The sequence below is a fragment of the Numenius arquata genome, chromosome 5, assembly GCF_964106895.1.
Source record: "Numenius arquata chromosome 5, bNumArq3.hap1.1, whole genome shotgun sequence".
Classification (NCBI taxonomy): domain Eukaryota; kingdom Metazoa; phylum Chordata; class Aves; order Charadriiformes; family Scolopacidae; genus Numenius; species Numenius arquata.
Window position 1 is genome coordinate 45,518,335 of NC_133580.1, and position 18,250 is coordinate 45,536,584.

The 18,250-nt window shown below is 36.6% G+C and overlaps 1 protein-coding gene across 1 annotated transcript in view; it reads left to right on the plus strand.

Moving 5' to 3' along the window:
• Window positions 1–18,250, plus strand: part of ZNF638 (zinc finger protein 638) — a 41,115-nt gene that overhangs the window by 10,943 nt on the left and 11,922 nt on the right. The window contains exons 4-19 of the mRNA XM_074148252.1: window positions 289–596; window positions 2,001–2,341; window positions 3,275–3,421; window positions 3,795–3,926; window positions 4,285–4,343; window positions 4,513–4,556; window positions 6,213–6,284; window positions 6,779–6,946; window positions 7,050–7,121; window positions 8,104–8,156; window positions 8,901–9,032; window positions 9,191–9,319; window positions 9,655–9,696; window positions 11,386–11,526; window positions 12,490–12,615; window positions 16,927–16,976. Coding sequence (XP_074004353.1) covers window positions 289–596; window positions 2,001–2,341; window positions 3,275–3,421; window positions 3,795–3,926; window positions 4,285–4,343; window positions 4,513–4,556; window positions 6,213–6,284; window positions 6,779–6,946; window positions 7,050–7,121; window positions 8,104–8,156; window positions 8,901–9,032; window positions 9,191–9,319; window positions 9,655–9,696; window positions 11,386–11,526; window positions 12,490–12,615; window positions 16,927–16,976 — 2,016 coding nt within the window. The remainder of the gene's footprint in view (window positions 1–288; window positions 597–2,000; window positions 2,342–3,274; window positions 3,422–3,794; window positions 3,927–4,284; window positions 4,344–4,512; window positions 4,557–6,212; window positions 6,285–6,778; window positions 6,947–7,049; window positions 7,122–8,103; window positions 8,157–8,900; window positions 9,033–9,190; window positions 9,320–9,654; window positions 9,697–11,385; window positions 11,527–12,489; window positions 12,616–16,926; window positions 16,977–18,250) is intronic.

Below are 18,250 nucleotides of genomic sequence, written 5' to 3' on the forward strand. Positions count from 1 at the left end.
TCCTATTCCTATTATTTTTTCATAGCACTGCGGCGTGTAACTTCAGTTTTCTTTGCAGCTTTCTCTTGTTCCATGCAGGATTTTATCTCCTACTTGCTTCTTTTCAGTTCTGTCTACCTATCCTTAATTCCTATAGCATGTTACCAGTATGTAAAGTATGTTAAAAAATTAGACGCTAAACTTTGTGAATTTTGGTTCTTTTTTTGGTGGAAAGTCTATTCCAATAGACTCAGGTTAATTATTCTTTTCTGCCCTATCAAAACTCATTATGTGCCTTTATTCCATTAGAAATGCTGGTGACAGGAAAGAAAACCAGACTCCAAAGCGTCGTTCCAACTCTGCCAGTCCCAGTCCTAGACGTTCGAGAGTCGGAGGCTCTGGTTATGTTCTTCGCCGATCACGGTCGAGATCCAGAAGCCCAGGCCGCTTCAGGCCAACAAGGCCAAGAAGTCGAAGCCCACGGCAGATGCGACGACTTAGCCCCAGACACAGGTCAAGATCACCACAGCGATCGAGGAATCCACTGAGAACTGGTCCACGATCTCAGAGGTCTCCCAGTAATGACTGGTCATCAAGGAGGTCAACGCGATCTCAAGGTAAAGGGCGGATACAGACTACCAAATTGAAACTTCCTTTAATTTCAGGAAAACTGAGTTGATTTCAGGAAGTTTATCTGTCCAGGTGTCACCTAGGCACTTTTCATAGCAAAATTCTGTTTTTAAAAAAACAACTTTTCCTTTTGCTGCTGCTTTGTGAGTAGTATGCTTAGAAGAAAATGGGCATTCTAAAATGTCTGAAGTCTTACTTACATAGTATTGGAAATTGTTTAATCATATCAAATAATTGCTGAACAAGTGTCTATTCCAAGTGTGCTCAGTTTTTAAGACAGTAAGGGTAGTCAAGAATTGAAAATGACTGAAGGTGGCTCTTCATTCAGCATAAAAAAGTAGTTCTGCAAAGGCAGCATAGATGAAGAGAAAGAAAAGGTGATGCTCAGAAACTGCATGTAATGGATCTGCAATTTACAAGGAAAGCATAGTGTTCTGAAATAATTTTGTTGAGATAAGAGAGTGGTACATGAAAGACCTTAAATTAAATGTCTTTTGTAACAGTTAAGTTCGTTGCACCATTTTGTGACTCTCTATTCAGCTTACTTCCTCTAGTTTGCAGTTCTAGGAAATTTTGTGTAAACTTGATCAGTTCCATGTAGTTCATTTTGAGCTCAATCTGTCTGAAATACCTGTTTGGAGTTTTTCTTTCTTTTTAAATTCTGAAGAGAAAAAAATAGAGGTATTTAAAAAGGTTGATTCTGTTTTTTCTTTTTGTTGTTCGTATGCTTTCAGAAAATTAAGAGTTCTTGTGGGAAAGAAGTCTAGGTGAAAAATTGTGGAGGGACAGGCAGTTTCAAAGAGATCTTCTTAAGGGTAAAATGCAAGCCGTTTTAATGTAAAAGAATGAGGGGAAGAAGAAATTAGTAACCAAAATATAAATTTTCCACAGAAAGAAAGCATACAGGAAATTAATGTTGTATCAGATCGTTAAAGAATAATTAAAAAGAACAGTCTGTAGGACAAGGAGCAAGACAGAGAAGAATACAGAATTTAGCAGAAGGCATCAAGATAGTAAGTACTGCTGTGCATCAGTATGTGAGAGGAGGATCAAAGTCTTCTTTTCTCACATTCCCTGACATACAAAATTAAACAATCATTCTTCTGCTCCAGCCATTAGGATTTTTGTAGATGTCATTGCCAGAATCACACTTGTCAGTCTAACTAAAAATGTCAAGTTACACAATAGCACAATGAAAATAGTACAGAGGTTTATTATTATTTATGGACCATCTCTGCTAGAGCGTGATTAAGGTTCTCTAACTTCATTGAGTCTCAAGATTGAATCAGGAGTGGGTGGTGAAACCGAAACTGCAGAAAACTGAACAGCAATATACATAAGTTTTCTTTTAAACACAAACAAACAAACCCCAGTTTGTTTTCCCCTCACAGACAGAAAGGCAGCCCTGGAGGCAGTAGTGAAAAGTTTGGGACCTGGCTTTGTAGCAGAGTTCAATAAACATAAATCAGTTCGAGCAGCTGGGCAAGGATCTTCGGGATCAGGAAAATCACCACACTCTCATGGACCCTTAGCAAAGATGCCTGGAAATATGAAGAAGCCACTGAAAACAAGTATTTCTACAAAGGCTTCGAAGAAAGATGTACCTTCTTTGCCTGGGTCAAGTTCTTCATCTCCTGAAACTGATGATTTACTCCAAAGCAAAGAAGGGGAAGAGGATGAGGAAGACTTATCCACAGGAACCATTGGATCTTGTCCTGCTCCTTATAATAGGGTGAGTTTCTTAATGTTGTTCTCTGTGATTTTAAGAATTTGGTTAGTATCTTATTTCAGGGGGATCACTTGTGGAAAGATTACCCATTCTGTTTGCTGATTCTACGCCATCTTAATGCAAGGATTTGCTGGCTGCAAGTAAGTGTGGTAATTTACACAGCAAGGGTTTCTTAACAGAAGTAAAGAAAAACCTCTCCAGTGCTTTCCAACAGCAGAAAGAAATGTCCATTAAATTTGGGTCCTCGTTCTACTAGGCACGTGCTTGTGTAAACTGTGAATGATGAGCTCTGTTTGGAGGACCTTACTGTGTAAATAAAAGTAAAGGATAGGCAGAAAAGTGTTCATTTTGCCCTGTGAAGCAAAAAAGATACGGCAGAGAAATTTACTACTCTTGTAAGAAGGATCTTAAGCCAGTGTTGTCTTAGTCCGTCATACCGACCATTTGGATCTTTTAGAAACAGCACCTATAAACCAGATTGTATTTTACTTGTGGTAGATGCAATCGTCCTTGGCAGACCTTGGTAGTTTTTAGCCTCTAAATGATAAGCAAAGAGAACATTGCCTACTGCTATTGAAAGCTAATAGATAGTGTTGAAAGGAAGGTGATGGAATTGTTCAGCTCCTTACCCATACAGCCCAGACAACTGGAATTACGTAGATCTATAGTACTTGATAAAAACAAGAAGTTTGTATTGTGTTAACTTGGCAATCCTATGCCACTATGTCTTCTAATAACTGAAGATTGAGACAGAGTAGTAGAACACCAAAACTATGGCTCTATCCTTGTGACAAAAAACAAATAACTTGAAATACCACTATGAACTAAGCAGTCTGTCTACTTTGAAGTAATGTTTATTACAGATTCTTTTTTATTCCTTTTACTGGACTTGACCAGTATTTATGTATTTATTATGGTTTTCTTTTCAATTTGTAGCTGTTGAGAGAAGAATTACTGAGTTGTGGGACAGTCCTTCAAATATCTGATTTACCAGATGATGGCTTTTCAGATCAAGATATTAAAAAAATTGTTCAGCCATTTGGCAAAGTTAGTGATCTTCTTGTACTTCGCTCTAGAAATGAGGTAAGTATTCCTGTAGAAAAAAAATTGTGTCAGAACGCAAAAGAAATTGTCAAGCAATCAAAACCTGTAATATTTGGATCCTCAGCTGAACATAGGATAAGGCTTCCTGAACAGTTTGTCATTAAAGATCACATATGTAATCGTGGAATAGCTGGGAATCTTAACTTTATAAATTCAGTATTGCTTGCTACCTAAGTCTGAATGTTAGATGAAGTGAGATGCTTTTTGTATAATACTGAAATGCAGACTTTTTCATCAAACTCCACATGAACTTAGCAAATCTGCATGTATTTCTCTCTCTAAGGAAAAATTGCAGTGAATTGTATCTTGTGTCTGTAATATAAACAAAGACTCAAAGTACTATTTATTTTAGGCCTTCTTGGAAATGAATTTCAAAGAAGCCGTAATAGCAGCTGTGAAATACGGTGAAACTGTGCCAGTGCTGGTAAATGGGAAACGGGTGAAAATTAGTGTAGCAGAAAAGCCAAAAGTGTCTCCTGGCCAGGTAACCAGCCTCTGGTGAAACATGATACTTTGTGTGTGTAGCTTGGTATTTTGCTCCAAAACTTGATGTTCTCTAGAAAAACAGATTTAGTAGTTTTAATATATTTTTAATTTCATAAATGGCATTCTAAAATAAATATGCAAATGCACTTCATAATGCCGCTTTTCCACTTTTCTTGTTAAATTTGATATTTGTGAATGGTATCAGTTTAATAAGCAGTGAAAGAAACAACTTATATTAACATATATATACTTTATTACTATTAATAGTTATTAATAATACTTTTATATGTCTATATATACATTTATAAATAAAGTATAAATGCTGTAGTAAAAGTTCTTCTTTCTGTCCATTCCAGGCCAAAATGAATATTAAAAAACGGGCTCAGAATATTAAAAAAGTCACACGAAATACAAAGTAAGTGTTACCATTATATGCATTTAATGTTAGTTATAATGATTGGAAACCAAATGAGTTCATATCTGTTTGGTTTATTGTATTTTATAGTTTTAGAGCTTTTTTAGCTGTTTTAATATTCATTAATAGTCTTTAAAACTGATTTTTCTTTATTTTTTGCTCATACCAGAAAAGATCAGAACATGACCACTAAGACAACTAAATCTGTTACAGGTAAGGTTTGGTTACCTTGTATCTGATGATACCTCTGTGTCCTGGTTTAACCCCAGCCAGCAACTAGGACCACGCACCTCCTGGCTCACTCCTCTCTGCCTGCCTTTCCCCCCTTTCCCCTCTGCCCCACAAGGGTGGGGAGAAAAAGAGGGAAAGGGAGGAAATAAAAAATTTTGATTGAGGTAAAGACAGATTAATAGAACAGTAATGGAAAAGGAAGATAATAATAGTGGTAAAAGAATATACAAGACACAAGTCACTCTCATTGCCTGGTGAATTGGTTGCCCAGCCTGACCTGAGCAGAGATTGTGGATTTCTGTCCCCACTTCCCTATGGTACGGAATATTCCATTGGTCATTCTGTTGTTCTGTGTATGCTCCTCAGCTCTATGGGAAGCTGAAAATGTCCTTGACTAGTATAAACGTCACTTAGCAACAACTAAACCAATATGCATTATCGACATTCCTTTCATACCAAATCTGAAAACACATCAACCACTAGAAAGAAAATTAACTCTATCTCAGCTGAAACCGGGACACTCTGTTATTCCCTTACCTCTTTGTTCCCATTTCTTTGTTCTTATGTGAGTGTTTTTCATAATAGTGAGTGAAAGCAAGTGCAGAGCTACAAGAAAATGGCTAGTTTATACTTTGAAATATCTTCCTTTTCACGCAGCCCTATCTTTCTTTCTTTAAAAAGAAAAAAAAACACAGAAAACAACCCTCAAGTCTCAATAAAGAATCCCTACCTTGACCTGTGCTTATACTCCGTAATTTTAAATGTTTGCTCGTCTGTTGACGATAAGTGTGGCACATTTGGCTCCATGAAATGTGTAATTCTTCAAGATGGCTTTCAGCCTAATGTATAACGTATTTAATATTCTCTTTCACAGATGCTGCGAGTGCTTCTCAGTATCTTATGTTCTTTGTACGTTCCAAATGCTTTTAAATTTCTGCTCTGGTCTTCTGTTCATCCTAGCAGAAATTATTTCAGTTCTTATTACTTGGTCTGGCAGAAGAACTTGTATATCATGCTATTGGAGAATAACTTTTTTTTTGGTAGTATTTCAATGAAAACAGGATAAACTGCAGTAAATACATCAAAAGCCAATGAGATTTTACAAAAATTTGATATTATCAAAACATTGAAAATAACAGCCATATCATTTTTGTTGCTTACACTATTTGCTTTCATTGAGCATTTTTTCTGAGTAATGTTAGGTACTAGACATTATTTTGATGGGAAATTTTGCTTTTTAAAGATGTATTGGTTGAGTCATTCGTCAGCATGGTTGCTTTTGAATACAGTTTCCAGAATGGAATTAAGATTCATGTAACTGTGTTTCAGAGCTGTCTCACAAATGGAAGCTGTGAATTGTTTACAGTCATTTACAAGAAATAAAACACAAACTCTTTTTCAGGAACAAGGTTTTCTCACCAGAATCCTAAATTCACAAAAGATATTCCATGGCTTTCATTTAGTATTGTGTTGGAATTAACTTATGTTTTAGGTTTTGGGATTCTTTTTGTCAAATCTGTTGAATTTTTGCAGATTAAACTACTTTTGTTATGTATTTTTATACTCTTACTTCACAAATGTAAGATTTAAGAAATAAGCATTTCTACTGACTTACTTGGGTTTGGATATTTTATTTAGGTAAAAAAGAAAAGGCTAAGAAATCGACAATGATGGGAGATAAGAAAATCAAGAAAACTTCAAATACTGTGGGTAAGACAAATGAAAACTTTAACTCTCTGCTCGGAAAAGACAGACAGGTGCTTTTCTGTCCCCCTGCCACCCGCTTTCCAGAACAGGTATTTAAGGTAGTGAGTCCAGGCTTTTCACAGCTTTCACTGGGCTTGCCAACGTACTAGATTGCTGGACAGGCAAGCACCCTTCTGGTGCCTTGGGGCTTGGCTAACGCAGTGATTGCTAGTGCTGTGTGTAGTCGTAGAATAGCAAAGGACAAAGGAAAGTAGATGAGTTTGGGGAAGCAGACCCTTTCACATCACCACAGCTGCACAGCTGTTTGGCAAAGCTGGAATGAGCTTTTCCTGCATGTACCTTTTCTGCCTATTTGTAGCAAGGAGCAGGAATTTATGTAACAGGAGGTCTCTGAATATCTGGCAGAAAAATGTATAGTGCAGTTCATTCTTCTTTTGCAAATAGTTTAGTTTAATATATTGACATGAAGAATACTTTTTTCTGCTTTTACCTACTAGCAAAATCTATAGATGAAGACCTTCAGATCTCAGCAGAAGCTGAAGTGGAAGTTGGGGAAGCTAAGCTGTCAGACCCAAAGAACGTTACAGAAGGGGATGGAGTTACAGAGCCTGTGAAGCCATTAGATTCCCAGTTGAAAGGAGTGACTGATACTGTACCTGTACAAGGTAATTCTGATATGATAATGCCATTTTTATGTTACTTTGCTAGTTGTATGTTATGTGGAGTTTAACATTGTGATGTCTTCATGAATTTATTTTTTTTTTTCAGAGGAGCTTGCACAGATGTCTCAGGTGGCAGCATTGGACTTGGATGAGTTTAATGAAGCTTTAATTGACCAAGGTAAATTGCAAACTGACAGGGTTTTTCTCATTTCCATCTTAAATCTCTCTGTTACTGTAAGCTAAATGATAATGAGGCCAGGAAATTAGGATGACACAGGATATCAGAAAAGAAGACTTTTAAAATAAGTTCACTGACTGAAACATAAAACAACAGTTCATGGTGATGACTGAAGTGGCTATAACCACTCAAGATTTAAATTTTTCAGTGGACATTATATTTTTGCCATAAAATTTGCCATTTTTTTGGACATAAACTTTTATTTACAACTTATTAGAGCAAGGTTTTCTGTATGTTCTGTTTACAGCTCCACCACCAATTATTTTAATTTCAGTGCTTTACATTGCCTGCAGGAGCTGGTTCAATGGATGCTGTTTTCCCCGTATTTTATAGCTGCTGTGTTTACAACAAAGTCTATTACTAATCATAAGTGTATGTTAATTCTCAGTTACTATGCATGTGATAGCGGAGATGTGGCAAGGTTGTAGTTGCTGAACCTGCTAAGAGATAAATATAACCATTTTACACAAGCTATTCTCCTTAACCTGTGCTTGCCTGTCCTGTATGATTGCTGTTTTCCTGTTTCCTGCTGTCTATACTTTCCTGAGCCTCTCTCATATCACTGTGGACTTGTCCCAGGAAAAATAAAGATTTTGTGGGCATGTACTGGGCACCTATATAGTACCCATGTGCCCACAAGAAAGTCTTGTGGTTGTGATTATTCAACTGATAAGTCCTTAATGTCAGCAAAGTGTTTGCATGTTAATTAAGGGATTGTAATTATTTTTCTTTATCCCTACTGAAACTCTGCATGTGTCTCACCAATGTCATTTGTCGCTATAAATGCAGGAATATTTAATTTTTCACAGTGACAGTGGTGATAAAACATAATGCAAGAAGTTCTTAAAACTCCAGTATTTAAAGAAATCTGCTGAACTAGTAAACTAACGCCACCTCCTTTTTTTAATTACTATTATTTTAGAAGCCATGACAGCAACTGCAAAGAGTGAAGAACCAACGGAACCAGCTAGCCAGGTCAGTCTTAAAGGTGCTTGAATCATGGAAGTTGTAAGTATGCACTTGGTGCCAGTTTCCAAGTGTTAGTGTGCTGTCTGAAAACCTCTGATTTAAATCCCCTTCCTGTTAATTTCTTGTGAGAAATACTGAATAGTTTATTTTCTCCTTGCTGTTTGTGATTAGATAGACATCCATTGCTTCACTCTTCTGTTATTGTTTTTTTTTTTTGTTTTTTTTTTTCTCCCTCAAAGTTTGCTCCTTACACCAAAGCTCCTTTATGCTCTGATCATCTGTATTGCCGTACTGTGGGTTTCTTCTCTTTAGATGCAGTATTTGCACATACAGTCCTGCAATATTTGACATGTGGGCGTGCCATGGGTATAAAGTAGTGGCATAATTATAGGGAGTTTTGATTTGCTTTGAATTTTTGATGAGGTAATATGAGACAACCTAAGGTTTGTGCAGAATTAGCTTAGGTGTATATACATCCACAATTAAGCAGTAATTAAGGTGATTACCTGACATAATTAGAGAAAAGGTTAAAAAAAAGGTTTAATATGCTTTGCTACTAAATCCTAAAAAGGTTTAAACAATCTTTGGTTTTGACGTAATTGCAAGTATTATAACATGCTTTTAAGCAAGCCCTTCATCCAGTTTTAATGATGGTTTTACATAGTAAAAATAAAGCTTCTTTCAGTAATATAATAGTTTTGATTTGGAGTTGAAGAAGTATCAGTAATATTTACTTTCATTTGTTCACAGGAACTTGATGATATATGTGTGGTTCTTATTTCAAACTTGCCTGAGAAAGGATTTTCTGTTGAGGAAGTTTCCAACCTAGCAAAGCCATTTGGAGGGCTGAGGGATGTGCTAATTCTATCATCTCATAAAAAGGTATTCTAATTGTTATTTAGTGGTGTTTTTACTTAGAGAAGTAGTAAATGTGTTTTTAACAAATGCAAATGTGATAATGTAGTATGGCAAGTATTGATGTGAGATGCTTTTGATAAATTACAATTAAAAAAAAAATGTTGTTTTCTTTATTTTATAAGGCATATCTTGAAATAAATCAAAAATCAGCAGATTCTATGGTTAAATTTTACACCTGCTTTCCAATGTCACTGGATGGAAATCAGCTCTGCATCAGCATGGTGCCCCAGTATAAGACTATAAAAGATGAAGTAAGTAATAAAATATATTTAAATTCTAGGATATGTGATAGCATTTCAATACAGAGCAGGACTTTGTATTTCAGCTGACTTTTATGCACTCCACATTTTATGCATTCTCATGGTTTGTCGTATTGAAGACTGATTCTGTTAAATGTCTTTTTGAGTCCTGATTTTCTGATACGAGAGTAACACAGATGTCAGAAGTGCTGATGCTGTTGATTTTATTAATAAAGCAGAAACCTTAGAAAGTTCTTGGGAGTCAGTGACTGCCAGTTAGCTGCTGCTAGTGAAGCTATATTTTACAGTTAAAATCTCACAATGCGCTTTTTTTTTTTTTTTAAAAGGAAGCAATATTTACAGCTATAATTAAAGACTCTGACCCTAAGGTAAGTTGCTAGCAGTCTAACTTTTCCTCCATATCAAAATACGTTATTTTAAATTGAATTTAGTATCTTTCATACTGAAATATTAGCTAATTGAATTGTTATCTAAGCTTTCTCTTGAAATAAATGTTTATATATGTTTTCATGGGTGAATGAGCAGGGAATAAAATGAGTAAATGTTCACTTAGTTTAGCTCCATGATGCATGAAGTGCAAGGAATTAAACATTTAATAGGAGTCCTTTGAGACCCTCCCCTTCTGTTACATTTATTTCATGTTGTAACAACAAACTGCTGACCACTATAGCTTGGAGAATATGCAGTGTTTGCCTGTATATAATGCCACCTGTTTTCCCCAGTGCGTTTTATAGATGGACATTTCAGTTTAACTAACAAAGCTACCTCTGTGCTTTGTTTACCGTAGTGTGTCTCCCTTATTGTCCCTCCTGTTCCTTCGTTGCACACAATGTAAGCTGGCAGTTGATGTACAAAGCATTTTCATACAGTGTAGGTAGGCAGAGGTTAAAGAAATCATAGCTTTTATGTCTTCTGTGAAAAACATTTTCAGAATATTCTTGATAAGAGGGTCAGTCATTGGGTCTGAATGTGTCTCTGGGCTTAAACAGTTGGCATAAGAACTTCAGAAGAGTGACTTTCGTTAAAAAGCATCTTGAAAAGACCCTTGCCAACATTAAATCACTTTCCAAGAAACCCCAAAAGGCTTAAATTTTCAATGGCAAATATGTCTGGGGAATAGCTGCTTTCTCCTTATGATTGTTGTTTGGCTCTAACAGGCACGTCAGAGTGCTTACTGCCAACACTTCTGCTGCTGTATCCTGCTTATGCTTCTGATGTGCTTGTGGTGAAATACTTCTTTTCTGCTCCTACTAAAGTGATGAATAATGGAAGAAAAACATACCAGACCTTGGGGGAGGGGAATTTCTTTAAATACTTGAAAGACTTGTTTAAGATTTCGGAAGTTTACTAGTACCTTTGGACTTTGTGCTCCAGGGCCCTTCCCTTTGATCCTGCACAAAGTATTTGGTGCCAGGGTTCAGTCTCTGGTTCTGCTGGCACTACGTGGCTGCTGATGGCTTTCTGTTTGCTGTCAGCCTACTAGTACGTTCTTCACCAGAATCCTTTCTGGTCAGAAGAGATTTACTCGTCCCCTTGATATCCTGCCCCCATGGTGGTGGTGATAACTCTGTTTGAAAATTGAGAAACACAAGAAATTATACTCGACCAGGGAACTTTAGGTTACTACAAACTGATCAAGTAAACCAAACTCCATCTTAAAAACCAGGATTGGAGTCTTTTGGATAGGTTTATATGCCTTGACCAATTTATAATCTGGCTAGATAGTGTCTGCTTTTCAAAATACCAAATTTTATTTAAACTTTAGCTGTATTTTGAAGTGTTTCTTTAAAATAAAGCACTCAACGTGATCTTTTAAAGTTTGTTATTCTTTTATATACTTGGAAGTATATATAGCTGGTTCTTTTGATGTACTGCATAGAAAATGGAAAATCTGGTGTGAATCTAAAAATGTGAACATTGGATGTGTGTGACTACTCTTTTTCGGTAAGATCTGAGTGATACAGAAGTTTTCTGTAAGGTTTTTCTAACCGAGTTCAGTAGTTGCTTATAAAGTGTGTTACAAAGCTAAAGCAAGTTTTTTCATTGCTTCTCTTCAGGTAAATACTGAAAATATACATAATCAGTTTGTGCATCTTGGAAACTTGCCAGATGATGGATACAGAGAACTTGAAGCCGTTTGTGTGGGACTTCGGTTTGGAAAAGTAGATCATTATGTTGTAATGAAGAATAAAAACAAGGCAAGTATTTTTTTTTTTTCTGTGGTGGAAAGTGTACTCTCTTGGGGAAAAAAATAATTAGAAAAATAGATTTTTTTGATCTCCCAATACCATGAATGTCCTACTAATGAGAGATCAAAGTTTCTGACTCTTTCCCACTCATCCTTAACAAGAAACTAGTTTGCCTTACTCGTTGGGGGCAGTAGGAAAGGGGAAAAAAACAACTAAACAAACTTTCAGCTATTATCTAGCCTGAATAATAGAAGAACAGTTTCGTAACCTCTGAGAGTAAAATTTCCCAAATAGCTGGAAAAATTACTAACCTTTGACATCAGAGGCGTAAGTGGGGAGAAAATGAGTTCCCATTTTGTAGTAAACTTGGGGGGAAAAATTATTTCGATATGAGAAGTGAAAATGTCAGAATAGCTGAAATTACTTTTTGCTTTAGGACACTTCAAAATGTAGTGGATTGATTTTCAGTTTTCAAAGTTTTGATATTTTAATTTTTAATGTTGCTGGTTTTGCACTTAACATTGGATTTTTACTTTATGAACTAGATTTAAGTCACTGTGTGTATGTATATTTTAATGATTAAAATGCAATTATTATGAGCTGTTTTAAGTATCCAGCTGCTAATAAAGCATAAAACAGGTGAAGATGTTTTTAAGGAAAATATAATATTTTTCGGTAGATGGAAGGTTAGACACTCGTGTGTAGGGAAGCTCCAGGCTCCACTATTTTGTGATGTAGTTCCTTAATTAGTTCTAAAGATAATTCCAAATGGGAGACACATCTTTCTTCAGCCTCTCAGAAGGAAGAGTCCACTGTTCTTCATATGCAAGACCATAGGATTTAATAAAAAATTGCTGCTTATACCTAATTTAAAATGAAGATGAATACTAGATATCCCATACTGTACAATATGTGCAGTACAGAAGTAAGATGAAGTTACAGTTATTTGAAGTTGTGCTTTTTTCCTTTTAGGCAATTCTGCAGCTGGATAGTCCCAAGTCAGCCAGATCAATGTACAGCTTCCTGAAGCAATATCCATATATTATGGGTGAGCATACATTGTCCTGTACATTGTCACCCAATGGAGAGTCTGCTGAGGTAAGATTTTTTTCTTCTTTTTCAATAATACATTGTTTTTGTGGAATAGAACCAACTTTCTGTGAAGAGCAGCTAATGGTGACAATATCAGTATTTCCTGCACTATTTGCTGTCATTGTGGATGAGAGTGAAAATCATTGCAACAGCTGGGAACTGGACCAACTAGTCTGTGTTCTGGGATATGGCATAGCTGTTGAAAGTATGTGTTGCTGTTTGTCTTTTACATCTTTGTTTTACAAACATACGTAGAATCTCTTTCATCTCTACTGATGAACGTATTTCGTAATGAAAGATGAAGAGAAAAAGGAAGAAGAGAGGAAAGCAACTATTTGGTACTGGTTAGAAAAGGATTTAGTAGAGATTATTTTTCTGATCTACTTTGATTCACCTTTAGCAGTTCATCTGCTTTAGTCCTCTTGATTCCAGACTCCGTTGCTGTGTCAGCATTGGTCTGTGCACCTATGGCTGCTTCCATCTTCTGTCTTAGAAATGAAATTCTTGCAGTGTTGAGCAGCTCCCATTTTACTTCTAGTGATTTGCTGAAAGAACAGCAAGCTGCAGCAGCTGAACACCAGAAAGGAGCTTAGTGCATGTTGCATTGCATAGATAAAGAGCTTTAAGCAAGAAATGTCAACTTCAGTGACATGCTAATAGCATGGGTTCCGAACTGGAGAAGTAAATCCAGACATGGTCTCTCTCACAGTCTGGAGCTAAAGTGCTGTTTACTGTGTACTCAAACATGAGGATTTTTCATTTCACTAGTTCAGCATGACCCTCCCTTCCCTTTTTTCAACTCCTTTCTCATGTCCTGAACAAATAAAATAATGTTAATCACTTGTCCAGTGGTCAACTCTCCATCTCTTGCCACATCTTCCAAACTGTGTTTATTTTAAGGGGATCTAGGCTGGCTTTTATTCCTCTGAATTCCAGCTGGGATTTTTCTTCAAAGTTCATATATAACTGAGACTGACTAACCAGGTCAATGTGAACTATATTCTGTTGAGACTGAGATTAAAAAGTGTATATGTGTTTTTTGTGTTGTGTGTTATTTGAGTTTTTTTGGGGGGGGGGTGGGTTGTGAGATTTTTTTTTTTTTTTTAATTGATTATCCATGTAAATTCCATTCTTGGAGCTCTTATTCCCTCTGTGTTGCTGTTAGCCCAAAGTCATGCCACTGAAAACTAACATTCAAACAAGAAGTGCCTGGAGGGAGAGGGCATCTTAGTTTTCTCCCTTCACTTTTATTCACACAAGAGAAAGTTTTAACTTCAGGTGCCTAATGATAACAAAGGCATCAGTCCGTTACTTCAACAGGGAGGAAAAAAAGTCACCCAGACATGTGCTTCTACTTACTGATGGCTCTGTCAGCTCAGTATTATTTGCACTGAGCATCATGATGAATTTCAATGTTTTTTAAAGAATAAGTTGTGTACTCTTTTGTATTGGGAACTTCTACTTTATTGGAAAGCGTCCTTATTTATGAAATCCATAGGGTAGCTGTACAGTGTTTAGGATTCAAGTTTTTAAAAACATAAGGCGTCAGAGATTTTAGGTGCATGTTTTTGGTGGGGGTCTCCTTCAGTAGTTGTCAAGTTGCATCTGTGATGGTTTAGGACATATGGTGATACACAGCCAGATGTGATTTGGGCACATGTGTTTTTCGAGCAGATTCATCGTTCCCCTTTCCAAATAAATCAGCAGTTAGTGTGCACATGCAGAGCCTAGCCCAAAAACTAACTGTAAAATCAATTAGTTTTTTACCTTTCTGTAAGTGTGACTCTTTGAAATGCCTGCAGAGATTCAGTGATTACCCTGCCTTCCCAGCTCTTCCCACCTTGTTGTTCTGGGCCTTTGGCTGTGGCTGAAGGGGCATAGTTTGTTCATTAGGGAGTGATCTGCCTTTTAAAGTTTCTGCTAACCTAGAGTCGATATAGTAACCCTGCAAATGGTTTTTAATTACGTATCTGATTCAGAGAACTGGTTTAACTTTCCTTATGAACACCGCATCCCTACCAGCTGAGTGTGGTGGTGTGGTACTGTGGGTATGGCAGGGGCACCGTAAAGTGGGCTGGCCAGCATCCCTCGGCACCTCTGATGCAGCGTGGGGACCCGCTCCAGGTGAAGTGCTGGTAGCTAAAATCTGGTGATCACGGGCTTGTAGGGTGCTCTTTTCTCTAGTGCTGGATGCAAGAGCCTGGATTAGGTGTTCCAAGAGTTTTTCCTCTCTTTCCTATTCCCCTTTGCAGGGATGTATCTCCCCATTGCTGACTCTCTTTGTATGGGACAAAATAACGCTCTTCCAAGCCATTGTATTTTGTATTCCAGTTTATATGGCGAACTTTAGCTCATTTTAAAGAACCTAAATCATAATTGTGTTAGATGATGTCAGATGCATTTCAGAGTTAAATCTTTTATTAGACTAACTTTGCAGCTGAAGAAAATAACCAACTTTTCAGACTTACGAGCTTTTTCTCAAGTCTAAAAAAATTAAGTAATAAGGTCCCTTAACACTGAAAAATAAGTGAAATACCATTCATTAAGTGCTCATGCTCAGGAATGTTTGTCAAGGAGGCATTGTGGAAACTCTGTGTGACTCAAATCTGCTCTTTATAGCTGTCCCCTATATTTTGTGTAGCAACAGAATAGCATGCCTTTGTCACTATAAATGTTTCATTAGAGCAGAGTTTGATGCCAGCAAAGAATGGCATTCACACTCTGTTTTCAAAATAATACTTCTTTCCAGCTGCACACTTTGGGTGATACAGAGTGCTTATCTGATTTAGAGAGGTTGACCAGCCAGATAGCAGTAACTGATGCCAATGATATAGTAACAGCAGTAATGTAAGTGCTCGCTTAATCGCATTATAGTTTTGTTTCTGTAATTTTGCTGATAACGTCTGAACTGTATACAGCTGAAATAACAAGAATATGGGGAAAGTCCTGTAGCAGTGAAGGAGGATGTGCAACTGGAATGACAGAGCATGGCTGCGGTTGGTGTCATTCCAGTCTTTGTCAATGTGACTGTCACAGCTTTTGCACAAATGTTAGAATAATCTGTGCTTTGGAGATATACTCCTAAACTTTATTTTTATGTATATCTGAGGTGGAGAGCAAAAAGGCCTGGTCATACTGATAAGAGGGAAAACTGAAGTTTTTTCCATCTATTGTTCTTCACTGCATTTTGAGTATGTTACCTCTTGTCCATCTTCTTGGTTATGTTGCCAGAATCTGTGTTATATGCCTGAGTACCATAGGAACATTAGGCTTGTAGCTCCATTTGCCATAAGCTATTTTCTCTAGAAGCCTTTCAATCAGAAGCTAGTCTGAAGGAAAACCAAAATAATTTTTAATTCATTATAAGATGTTCAAATTACTCTTGGCACTTATCACTGAAATAAATGTTTTTAGAAAGGGAAAACTGAAGGCTTTGGAGTTATGTGCATAAATAAAAGATTAAAATGAATTCTACGTGCATTGAATTTATCTGGTGTTCTATCTAATAGTGATAGTCTTCAAATTAGTTTGTAGAATACCTTCAGAAAAGAGATTGAGATTTCAACACTGAGTTTTTTAAGTTTTTTTTGATTGCTTGGACCTACACTACTAAATGTGATAGCTGCGGAGTTTGAATGGTTTGTTTTCTTTTTCAGAAGCCATTATTTCATTTAATGTACCACAGGTTTATTCTACATAACAGAAAACAGAAAACCATGGTCACTACAACCTACAAGAAACGAATGTTGCATTAGAAGGTTTTAAGGAATAGAAACTGGCCTTGGGTTTTCTGTAGATAATTGCTTGACTTGAAATACAATTTATCTTTAGAAAAGAATACAATTTATCTTTAGAAAAGGTGTGCTGCTTTTTTCTGTATAATACTTACCTGTCAGGCTAACTGTATTCACCCTGAGCTCTCCAGCTGTTAGCATCCTCACCAGTACAGGAAAGGTGTTGTTGAGGAAAAGATGTGTTTAACATCCCTCTCTTCCAAGTATATCACAGACCAAAAGCTAATTCTGCCAAAAACATGACAGCTTTGAAGATGAGATGAACGAAACAGTGGTGTGCTGCATGTGCATGGAAGTTCTAGCAAACTTTTAGTAAAATCTCTTACTTTGCACGTTTGTTTGTCATCTTATGAAAAACGTGTTCTGTGGGAAACAGTTTTAGAACAGTTTGCTGTCATTTGATCTTTCAGGTGATACATGCCTAAATTTGGGTTCATGGTGTTATTAATTAGCTGGGTTATGCAAATTCTGTGCTGATGCTTCTGAAAGTCATAGATGCTGAACCCTGATTTTTGCCTTTCAGGCTGAAGTTGTGAAAAAAGAAGTGAAGAAAGAGGAACCAAGCAAAGGAAGGTATGCCTTTCAAGTATTTAAGGGTTTTTTTTATTTATCTGTGCTGTTCATGCAATGTGTATCCAAGATTAAGCAGATTGCTGAGCCATCTCTCTAACTAAGCTTGATGAAAAGGCCGGCTGTGAGATCCATCACCTGTTACCTGCTGTTACTTCTTTCAAGCTTTTGTGTGTTCTGTGTGCGCAGGACGTGCAGTGTATTGCTGTAGAGCTGTAATGTTTGTGGTTTCTTTGAAATCTGGGGCTTTCAAAGAACATGGACAAATGGGGTAAAATCCTGTTTTCTGTGTAGTTCATTCAGTTGTTACTGTTTTACTAATTTGGCCAGGATTTTACCACAGGTCCTGGAAAGTATGTTTGGATGTACATGTTGGTAAGACAATTTTTTACTGTATTTAACCAGGAAGTGATTGCTTTATTTCGTCCTACAGCGCTTTCGTCTGTCAGAGCACCTGGCTCTATTGTTTCTGTTTCCAAATGCCAAAAATAAACTGAAACCTCCTTGTTTAACTTATTAACATTAACTTCATGCTGTGATACAGGTCCCTGAATTGATTTTAAAAAATGTTTAGATGCTATATTAACATCAGAACTTAGAAATGGGAAATGGTGGGTTTGGTATATTCCATTTAAAATTGTTTTATCGACATTGTTTGTAGTAAAATTTCTAATTGTCGAGTAACTATTTGTTGGTTTTAGAGTCTTGATTATGTTTTATTTTTATAAATGGATAGATCGTTATAAGAGTTCTTGTTAACAAATATGACATAAAACACCCTTCTGTGACTCAAATCTATATTTCTGGGTAAGTTTTATCATTAAAAAACCAAACAAAAACTGTGTAATAATGGTCCTAAACTTCAATTTCAAGTAACGCCATTGTAGTATCATGGACTGTCGCTATATTTTCAAGACCTATTTCTTTCAAAAGTAAAGTTGGGCACTCCTAATTTCATGAAACTTCTACTCAGGCCCTAGACAATTTTGGAAGCATTTAGTTTCTAAACTGTCTCTGACTTGCACGTAGGCAGACACACAGGTAACCTTTTTGGTTCCAGACTGGTGGGCTTTAGCTAGCAGTGGTAATTAATCAAAATAAGTGACTCTCACGTGAATCCCAGCTACTGCCCAGCATCCTTCTGTGGCTGTTGGACAGATGGGAAGACTGACTTTTTTACCTATAACTAACACTACACACATTCTCCTTGTCTGAGGTAACTGTCTTCTTTTTTGTGACCTGGCTGATTGTTTTTTCTTTTTTTTTCCTTTTTTTTA